An 11,054-nucleotide genomic window follows, 5' to 3' on the forward strand; every position below is an offset into this window, starting at 1 on the left:
ATCAGGCAGGAAGGGTGGGGGCTTGGGGACTTCCCGGGAGGAAGGCCGATGAGATGGAGGTGTGGTGAGAGAGAGAGAGAGGCCAGCGCGAGCTCCAGGCCAGTATATGGTGACGGATCATGGCCAAAATGGGGGAAAACACGAAAGCCAGTTTTAGACAAGTTGAGGTTGTGGGAGGACAAACGGGCGCAGACCATCCGCTGACTGTCTAGCGAACTCCGTCCCATCCGGAGCATGGGGGTCAGGATGGAGCCATGACTCCTACCAGAGAATTTTAGAGCTAGGACTGCTCTTGGGGCCGACTGACTCCATCATTTTAGAGCAAAGGAAACTGAGGCCTGGCAGTTGAGGTGACTCATCAGTGTGGCCTGGAGGGTGGAGGGAAGATCTAAGGGGAGCCTTAGACAGAGGGAAGGATTATTCAGGTGGGAAGAAGGGAAGCTAGTGACAGGAAGGAGGTGAAAGCCCATGAGGATGTTTGCAAACCAGTCTGACAGCCCTCAGAGAGGAATAGCTGTTAACGTGTTTATAAACAGTGGATCTGGGAGGGGGGTTGCAAGAGTGCACCCACACTCTGCCCTCTGCGGGTCCTACAACCTCAGAGGCACTCCCTGCCCCGGCTGCAGTGAGGGGGTCTGCCTCGGGACCGAGAGAGGCCACAATGCCTAGCCATGAGCACAGATGTTTGCACAGGGTGTGGACCAGAGAGAGCAGCCCACTCCCTCTGAGGGCCTTGTCTTCTACACTTCAGACTCTGGCCTAATTACCACCCCCGGGTCATCCTGAAATCCCCAGGGCTATTGGCTGTTAGCTGCCTGTGGAGCACAGTGCGGAGGGTCTTTGTAGGTGGGGTGATTGTTGACAGAATCCAGCGGTGAGAACTTTAGGGTTGGCGGAGGTTTGGGGATGGATGGCCTAGTCCAACGTAAACCTCATTTTATTGAGGCTGAAATTGGGGCTCAGAGAAGGGACCCTACTTTGCCCAAGATCCCCCGGTGACTTAGCAGCAGAAAATGTCATGCATTTTTTAGGTCTGCTGAAGAGGTCTGTAAGGTTGTAAAGTTTATCCACGCAGAGAAATCAACATTTCCTGAGGCTCACGTGTGTGCTAACATTTCTGCAGGCGTCATCTCCTTGCCCCTCCCTTTTCCCTTGAACAGGTGATGCTGACTTTAGAGGACAAGGACGTGAAGGGATTCACGTGGGCCATAGCCCCCGCCTTGACCTCCTTGGGCTACCTGCTCATACTGCTGGTCTCCATCTTTCCCTTCTGGGTACGGCTTGTAAACGAGGAGTCCCACGAGGTGTTTTTCAGTGGCCTGTTTGAGAACTGCTTCCATATCAAATGCTGGAAGCCTCGACCCTTATCAGGTAAGAAGGGATGGAGGCAGGGACAGGACAGGGGTAGATGGGGCCTGCGTAGGGGCTTGGGTGACAGAGGACTGGATGGAGTCAGAGAGGACAGAATTTAATAAGCCCATAAGGGCATTTTCTGTGTCTCTGCTCTGAGGTTAGCGGAATGTATGTGGCTAGCAAAAGGTTAATAGTATCAAGTTGACCACCAGGGTCAGCAGCAAATGTGTCCGCAACAAAGTTTCTTTCTGGGGTAGGAGTGGCTCCACCTAGGATGGAGGGGTGGGGGTCCTGCCCTACTGTGTGAGGCTCTGCCACCTCTCAGGGCTGCTGTTAGCTCCCCGACATGGGACCTTTTTGTGTGGGCACAGCTCCCAGCTGGGGAACAGCCTTGTTAGTAGAGTGCAGGCTGGATTTCAGCCCCCACTTGTCCCCTCTGCCAAACACCTGTCCAACTCTGGGTGGCAGCTCTGCAGATAAGGTACTTAGGCCCGAGTACCGCGTTTTCAAGGGAATGCGCACGAATATGAGCTCAGTGGACTGTGGACGCACCTGAGGCCGTGTTTTACAAGGGACTTGGGAAGGTCAGGAGGATGTCTGTCTTGGAAAAGAGGTGAGCCTCTTTGGGGAAGAGCCCTTAGGGGCTCTCTCCTGGTAATAGAAGAGGAGGAACCTCTTTGGGGAAGATGGGCCACACTGTGTGCGCTCTTTGATCTGGAGTTCCTCAGCCTTGGTGCTGCTGACACTTTGGCTGGCTAACCTTTGTTGTGGGGGTTTTCCTGTTTCTTGCAGGACAGTTAACAGCACCCTTACCCTCTATTACCCGATTGATGCCCTCAGTTTCGACAACCAAAATTACCTCTTAGCACTGCCAAATATCCCTGGTGGGGGTGTAAAACTGCCCCCAATTGAGAACCATTGGTTTAACCCAAGAGTAGAATCTAGAACCTTTGGGTCTTTAGCAACACCTTTGTCTTTTTGTCCCACCACCAGCTGTCCATCTCTGCATGCTTAGGAGGGTATACAAACTTGTTTTCACATGGGTCTGAGTCACGCCAGTAGGGGATCATCAAGACCCTGGCTCTGCTATTTTGGGTCTGTTTCATTACTTCTGTTAACCAGGATACTTAAATAAGCATTTCCCCCAGAGTTCAGAACATCTTAACCTCACAAGTTCTGATTTTCCACCGGTGGCTTATTTCAGTGTGAACCAGTACTGATGCAATTCTTCACGTTTTCACATGCAAATTTTATAATTTTTATTGTTTATTTATTTATTTTTTTTTAAAGATTTTTTTTTTAATTTATTTATTTGAGAGAGAATGAGAAACAGAGAGCATGAGAGGGAGGAGGGTCAGAGGGAGAAGCAGACTCCCTGCCGAGCAGGGAGCCCGATGCGGGACTCGATCCAGGGACTCCGGGATCATGACCTGAGCCGAAGGCAGTCGCTTAACCAACTGAGTCACCCAGGCGCCCATTTTTATTGTTTATTAAAATGACCGTTTGCCCATCTAATTTTTTTTCCCCGTACACTTCCATGTCACAGGGAACAAAATGTTGGGACCAGAGCACTCTTGGAGGCAAAGTGGTGGGGTTGGAGCCGTGGTCCCTGGCCGCACTGTGGGACTGAGGGTGGTGAGCTCCAGGGGCCTTCTCTGCGCAGGTTCTGCGGGGCTCTGTCCCCTGTCACGGGTCAGGGTGCCCAGCTGCAGCCCAGCCTCCCTCCCCCGCAGTGCACATCATTCTCGGCCGCGTTTTCCTGCTGTCTGCAGTCATCCTGTCTTTCCTCACCACCTTCATCCTGGTGTCCTTTGCATCTCAGCTGTTTCCGAGGACCCGGAAGCACAATTTGGTGTCAGCCTTCATCAGCTTCCTCACAGGTGTGGAACAGGCAGGCAAGCCTTGTCCCCAGGCAAGCCTCAGCTTTGGGGAGGGTTTGAGGGGGGCACCCAAAGGCAGGGAGATGGTTGGTTTCTGTGATGTCAGGAGAGAGGGAATTTTTAGGGCCCCTCTCTCCTGCTGCCTTCTCTGAGGCAGCCTGCCCCCCAGGATGACAGTCGCTCTTCCCGGGGGTCGCTGGGCACCCTGCACTTCCAAGTAGCACAGCACTCACGCGTTGGCTTGGGGCCATTTGTCTGGGGGTCTTTTTACCATAATCTCTATCCCAGCAACTGTCATAGAATCTGGCACAGAATGATAATATGGAAGTGAAATATATAATATAAGTGAAATATAAGCGTTTCTTGGACGAATGGATGGAAGACACCATCTCTGCCCTTTGGAACCTTTTGACTTTAAAAGGCTGGCCATGGCCCTACCCTGGGAGGCTCCCATCACATGAAGGAGGTGGAACGCTCACAGTGGGAAGATCAGGTTGAGTTGTACCCAAAGCATCACACCCAGGGGGCCCCATCTGGAGTCAGCCAATGGCACGGCCACAGAGGGGACCCGGGAAAGGGCTTTCTGGTTATGGGGCCCTGGGAGGTGAGGCACATGGGCTTTGAAATGAGCTGGGATGGAGGGAAAGACAGGCATGTGGGGTAGAGGTTGCGGGCTCTGAGAGGGCCCAGGTGTGGGCTGGGGAAAAGGGCCTCCACATAGGAGCTGCACTGGTTGTGGGCCACGAGACTCTGTCTGATTAAGAGCAAAGGTGGGAGCCATGGGAGGAGAGCAAGAGGGCCTCCCTGTGACCCTGCAGGGGTCTGTGCTTTCCTGGCCCTGTTGCTGCATGCCCTGGAGATCCAGAATCTGAGGATGAAGCCCATCCCCCCCCAGATCTCCGTGCAGTGGCCTTACTACGTCCTTGGCTTTGCCATCGTTCTGTTCGTAGTGGCTGGTGAGTGTCCTGGGGCTGGTGCCCTTCTCCCTGTCCTCTGTCTGGATTCAAGAGCCATGGACGCTCTAGAGTGGTGCTGTCCAAAACTGCAGTCACTAGCTACTTGTGGCTATTTAATTAATTAAAGTGAAGTAAATAGAAATTCAGTTCTTCAGTCATTGCTAGCCACATTTCAGGTGTTTGGTAACATTATGATGTATCTAGTAGCTGCCATATTTAGTGGTGCAGACGTAGAAATTTCCATCATTGCAGAAAGCTCTACTGAACAGCACTGCTCTAGAGCTCAGCCCTATCTCTCATCCTTGTCCTCCTTGACTTTAGAACCAACCTCCAGATTTCATATTCTATCTTATTCTGTCCTGACTCCTACAGGTTTCTATGCCTATCTCTATCTATTCACCTCACCTTCACCTTACTGTCTTATCTTTATATACCATCACCATCTAAGCCCTCAATACTATCTAATTTTGTCCTTTTTCCTAATTTCCTGCTATATTAACCTGACCCATAATATAATCTATTTTAACTTGATTTTATTATACATTGAATATATAAAAATATTTATAATATATGAGCTAGGTAATTAAAAATAAACTGTATGCCCATTTCCACCATTTAGTTTAAGAACTAGCCATATTTTCATGGAATCCACTGTTTGTAAGTTACATTCTTGTTTATGTATCACCGAGAAAGAAAAAAGGATGCCAAGAATAATTAATTATAAGGTGTTGTAGCTTGTAAGGCACATCCTCACTTCAGAAATGTGAAAAAAATGGGCTTGTCAACATTGATGAAATATGGTAGAATATTAAGTATCTTTGAAGTCTTCCCCCGCTCAACCATGTGGCTCTTCCTGATCTCGTCCTCTTGTCTCCCCTCAGGAACCGATTATTCTGAAGTTTGTGATCATCATATTTACTACATGTGTATTTATCCTTAAACACTTTATTACTTTGTTTTACTTGTTTTAAAACTTTGTATAATCATACTGTGTTTATACAACAGTATAACCTCCATGTTAATACAAGGAACTCTAAGGTTCATTCATTTTTACCATCTTAAGTGTTTAATTGTACAACTAAGCTTGTTTGTAGGAGCATGGTATTTCTCTGTGGGAGAATTTTAAGCTCATGATTCAGTTTCTTTTAATGACTATAGGACTATTGAGGTATTTGCTTTCTCCTTGAGTTAGTTTTGGTAATTTATATATATTTCTGAAGTTTATATATTTTGTCTAAATTTTGAAATTTATTGACATAAAGTTACTCGAAATGTTTTCTTTTTTAACTTTATTTTGTGATGCATCTGTAGTTACGTGCTTCATTTTTCACATGAATTTTCTCTTTTTTCATTGCCAGGTTTGTCAGAGGTTTACCACATTTTTAGTCTTTCCAAAGAACCAGCGTTTAGCTTTCTTTCTTTCTTTCTTTTTTTTTTTTTAAAGATTTTATTTATTTATTTGACAGAGAGAGACAGCGAGAGAGGGAACATAAGCAGGGGGAGTGGGAGAGGGAGAAGCAGGCTTCCCGCAGAGCAGGGAGCCCGATGCGGGGCTCGATCCCAGGACCCTGGGATCATGACCTGAGCCGAAGGCAGCCGCTTAACGACTGAGCCACCCAGGTGCCCCCAGCGTTTAGCTTTCTTGAACCTTCATATTTTATGTTTGTTTTCTATTTAATTAATTTTTCCTTCTTATTTTGAACCTCCGTCACTGCTACTTTTTTGCATTTATTCTGCTATTCCTTTTCCAGCTTCTTAAGTCAGGATCTAAACTCATTGCTTACTTCTTTTCTTTTCCTTTTTTTTTTTTTTAAAGATTTTATTTATTTATTTGAGAGAGAGAGAATGAGAGAGAGAGCATGAGAAGGGTGAGGGGCAGAGGGAGAAGTAGACTCCCCGCTGAGCAGGGAGCCCAATGCAGGCTCTATTCTGGGACTCCAGGATCATGACCTGAGCTGAAGGCAGACGCTTAACCGACTGAGCCACCCAGGCACCCCTACTTCTTCTTTTCTAAGTAGGCAATTAAAGCTTCAATTTCCCTGTAGGAATTGCTTCATTTGCAGCTCCCATTTTCATATGCAGTATTTTATGTTACTGTTCTATTTCAAATATTTTCTAGTTCCCCGTATGATTTTTTTGATCCATGAATTATTTTAAACTATACTTTTACATTTCCAAGCATATAATTTTTTATTGTATCTTTGTGTTAAATGATTTTGACTTAATTTCAATGTGATGAGAGATCATGGTCTATATAATCCTAATGTGTTCAGATTTATTGAGACTTGTTTTATAGCCTAGTTTGAGGTCCATTTTCATGTTTTATGTTGAGTGCAACTTTTATAAACATTAGATCAAGCTTATTTATTATATTGTTCTAATCCTGATTTAGAATTGTCCTATTTTAAGCTCGTCACAGAAGGACAAATACCGCATGATTGCACAATATGAGATGACCAAAATAGTCAAAGTTGTAGAAGCAGAGTAGCATGGTAGTTGCCAGGGCCTAGGAGGGTGAAATGAAATGTTGTTTGATGGATATAATGTCTTAGTTATTCAAGATAAGTAAGTTCTAAAGATGTGCTGCACAATGTAATGCCTATAGTTAACAATACCGTACTGTACACTTACAAATTTGTTACGTAGGTAGATCTCATGTTAAGTATTCTTACCACAGTAAAAAAATTGAAACAATATCTGAAAATAATGAATTTGTTTTTCAAAAATATGCTTTTCTCTTGATTTTTGCCTGCAAAACTCCTCTAAACTGTCCTCATAAGCAGCTTAATGACAACCTGACAATTGACCTTGCTCTACCACAGAATGCACAGATGTGGTTGGCATCACTCAGGCCAAGAAACAGAGTTGAAGCAACGTGGAAAGATCCACAAAATCACAGTCTCCTATAAAAGCATACCTGTACAGAAATTCAGTTATTAACAAAGTTAACTCACGTTTTAATTGCATCATACTTGCTTCAAGGATAAAGCAAGAAAACACATGTGTTCAACTTTACCAGTAAAAGAGACAAATATATGTATAATGAAACTGTATTCACAATTTTTTATAAGCCGACTCGTGCTCACAGTGAAGTAGAAAACCACATCAAAGGAGTGGCAGCCGCAGAGAAATTCACAGGTTGACAGATTTCAGTTCAACTATAGAACAAGCCTTTCAAAACCCAACGAAATGGAAATACTAGCACAAGTATGGGAAAATATAAGAATGTTCTCAGCAGCATTATCTAAGGAAGGGAAATATATAAAATTATGTTACATTCATGTAATGAAGTACTATGTAGCTGTTAAAAAGTATAATAAGTCTTTATGTATTGATGTGGAGAGCCATTCATGCTCTATTAACTTGGGGGTCGGGGACAAGTTGGGAAAATTGTGTATAAAATGATCTTAAAGGCAAAAAAAAAAAAAAGAATTGTTCTGTTTTACTGGTGAATTGAACTTTTAATCATTATGCATGCTATGATCCTTTTTATTTCTAGTAGTCCCTTTTGCTAAAGTCTGTTTTATCTGATATTACTCTAGCTACTTCTACATTCTTTAGGTTAGTATTTGCCTGTTATATATCTTTCTAATCTTTTACTTATATGTAATCATATAGCTGATGATTGTATTTTTTTCATCTAGTTTTATAATCATTGTCTTTTAACTGGAGCATTTATTATTGATTTACATTTATTGTGACTACTGATATGTTTCTATTTTTTCCTACCACCTTACTTTTTGTTTTCAGTTTTTTCTGCTCCCCACCCCCCAACCTCTCTTGCCTTGCTTTGAATTGATTGACTTTTATCGATACAGTTCTCATTATATTTTCCCCCTCTTTAGTTTGGAAGTTATGTAGTCTATTTGTATTCTTGTAGTAGCCACTCTTGACATTTTAACATGCTTACTAAACAAAGGTGAAAGTTCATCAACATATTTATTTTCTTTATAAATAATACAAGGTAATGCCTTCCCAATTTATATGCTATTTCGCACGTTTTAGTTTCTTCTGTTTTCTTTTTAATTCTATATATTTGATTGTACTGTTATTTTATGCGTTCAATATTTGTTGGTTTAAATTTACCCACATATTTACCAATTTAGTTGCTTATCAAACCTTCTCAGACCTTCTGTCCTTCTGCCTGAAATACATCCTTTATAATGGGTTTTATTAGGGTCAGTTAGAGATACACTCTCTCATATTTTGTTTGTATGAAATTATCTTCCTTTCATTTTTGTTCATGAAAATTAGTTTTGCTGAACTTACATTTTTAAGTTGACAGTATCCCCAAGCATTCAAGATATTATTCTATTATTATTATTATTATTTTACCACTTCCATTGTTGTTGACTGTAAAAATATCATTCTTTTTGAAGCAATCTTTGTTTTTTCTCAGACTTTCTTTGGTACTTTACAGGGTGTGGATATTTGTATCATGACTTGTGGTATGAACTGTCTGAGGAATGATGTCTTTCAAAATTTCTCTATCATTTTAATCTTTTTTTTATCTCTATGTTCTTTCCTTCTCTTTTCTTTTCTTTGTGGAACTCCAGGAAGACATCTGTTAGACTTTGTCACTCTATCGTATGTCTCTCTCTCTCTTTTCATGCTTTCCATCTCTTTGTCTTTCTGGGCTGCATTCTGAATAACTCATATAGATGTATCTTCAGTTTCATCCATTCACTTCTCAGCTGTGTCTGGTTGGCTGCTTCACCTATTAAATTTTTATTTCAGTCAATCTGTTTTTATAACTGGAAATTATATTTTCCCTTAATTCGTGTTATTTTTATACTCTTTTTCCTCACATATATAATTTTTAAAGATTTTATTCATTTATTTGACAGAGAGAGACACAGCGAGAGAGGGAACACAAGCAAGGGGAGTGAGAGAGGGAGAAGCAGACTCCCCTGCTGAACAAGGAGCCCGATGCGGGGCCCAATCCCAGGACCCTGGAATCATGACCTGAGCCGAGGGCAGACGCTTAACGACTGAGCCACCCAGGCGCCCCCTCACTTACATTTTTAATCTGTTCTCTAAACATATTTTTATTATACATGTTAAGCATACTTTGCATTCTGTGTCCTATAAGTTTAACAACTGAATGATATGATATGCTGGTCTGAGTCCATTGGCTGCTGTTTTTGCAGGCTCTTGCTTATGGTGTCTTGTTTCTTGGTATGTTTGTGAATTCATTTTCCTTGGAAATTTTTTTTTTTTTTTGGGTAGAAATTCTTTGAGGCCTGTATTTAAAGCGTTTTTTCAGAAAGGGATTTGCATTTGCTTCTGCTTGATGCTTGGGTGCACAGCTAGCCAAGGATCACAACAGGTATTGTGAATTTTAGTTACAGACCCACAGAACAGCTAGCCTCTGTTTATGAATTCTCAGTCAATACAGTTCTAGCTTCATATGGCAGACCCTTCTTAGATTGCTCATCTTGAGCAGGCCCTGAGCTTTTCCTCTCATTTTGTGTCCCAAATGGCCAACAGAACGAAAACTCAGGGTTACCTGGGTTGAGTGTATGTCTCCAACGTGAAGGCTAATTGTGTGCTTGCTTAAACTCTCTAGGTTTCTGTTTTCACTAGGGTTTTGTTCCTAAGAATGCCTTACCCTGATGCCAGTTTGATGATGTATTTACAAATAGGTGTTTGAAGAAATATCTTATATAGAATTTTTGTTGTTTTTATTGGGAGAGTATGTAGTCTCCTATCATGCTGAACATAGAAGTTGTTCTTTCTCTTAGCCTTAACCTTAATACAACATTTATTATTCACTCAAGATGTCTCCATTTGTTTTATGACAACAATTCTCTTTTTCCTTTCTTTTACTTTACTGGGGGTCTTGAGTTGGGCATTAAGAGGCCTGGGTTTTGTGTTTGACCTTCCTCTTAAACCTTGTTTTCTTACCTATTAATAGTTAGCCGGTTGCTAAGATGCCTTCCAGCACTGGCTATGGTTTTGTGAGTTTTATCCATCTTTTTGTATGCCTTGTCTTGTGATGCATTCTATTTTCTGTCTGTCTCTGTAATACTCTATATTGGAGGGGAGAACTAGGAAGGGTGGGTGCAGACCAGAGGGGGTCACATTCGAGGAGGGAGTTCCTGACCTCACTCTCCAGCCTGACCCAAACTTTCGCTGTTACCCAGGTGCCATCTGCCTCTTTCAAGAAACAACCTGCCTTAGCCGCCATCGGTTGCCCAACTCCCGGAGTATCGAGGAAACCCAAGGGGTCCCCCACCTGGAGAATCTGGAGAGTTTGGGAGGAGACCTGAGCTCAATACAAAAGGAGACACTGCTGAAGGAAGAAACGATTATCTAGTCCAGGAGAATGTCCTCCACCCGTCAGCTGCATGAGTGCCTGCGTGGGGGCCTAAGGGGCAGCCAGTCTCTGCAGCTTCTGATGAGCTTCCTGAGTCAGATCAGTGCTCCCCTTCCCCGTACTCACAGTGATTCTGTCTTGCTTGTCTTTGCAATTTATTAAAAGTTTTTTGAATTATTCTGTTTCCTGAGTGGGGTGTGTGTGTGTGTGTGTGTGTGTGTGTTTTGTTTTGTTTTGCAGCTGTTTTCAATAAAATGACTACTGAATGTTAATCCAAACCTCAAGAAAACCAGCCTGGAGGACAGGAGGGGAGGAAGGAATATGACAAAATGATCAAGTAAAGTGAGCTTTTGTAAAACAAAAACCGAACAGAATATAACCACAACAGAGGGTGTTTGAGTTAGTGACATTAAAAAGAAAAAGTGATGGGGTTGCCTGCGTGGCTCAGTTGGTTGAGCGTCTGCCTTCAGCTTAGGTCGTGGTCCCAGGGTCCTGGGATTGAGCCCTGGTTCGGGCTCCCTGCTCCGTGGGAAGCCTGCTTCTCCC

At 43.1% G+C, this 11,054-nt stretch overlaps 1 protein-coding gene across 3 annotated transcripts in view; it reads left to right on the top strand.

Moving 5' to 3' along the window:
- Positions 1–10,686, top strand: part of TMEM225B (transmembrane protein 225B) — a 30,906-nt gene extending 20,220 nt beyond the window's left edge. Inside the window, exons 5-9 of one of the 3 annotated variants that reach the window (XM_034988450.1) lie at positions 1,161–1,371; positions 3,087–3,233; positions 3,655–3,726; positions 4,052–4,189; positions 10,336–10,686. In XM_034988450.1, the coding sequence (XP_034844341.1) occupies positions 1,161–1,371; positions 3,087–3,233; positions 3,655–3,726; positions 4,052–4,189; positions 10,336–10,508 (741 nt within the window). In that variant the 3' untranslated portion in view covers positions 10,509–10,686. Of the gene's footprint in view, positions 1–1,160; positions 1,372–3,086; positions 3,234–3,654; positions 3,727–4,051; positions 4,190–5,070; positions 5,624–10,335 lie in introns of those variants that run through there. The other 2 variants (XM_034988452.1, XM_034988451.1) reach the window with 2 other exon arrangements.
- The last annotated feature ends 368 nt before the right edge of the window (positions 10,687–11,054 follow it).

This window comes from Mirounga leonina, unplaced genomic scaffold, assembly GCF_011800145.1.
Source record: "Mirounga leonina isolate KUSES-001 unplaced genomic scaffold, KU_Mleo_1.0 Mir_454, whole genome shotgun sequence".
Classification (NCBI taxonomy): Eukaryota; Metazoa; Chordata; class Mammalia; order Carnivora; family Phocidae; genus Mirounga; species Mirounga leonina.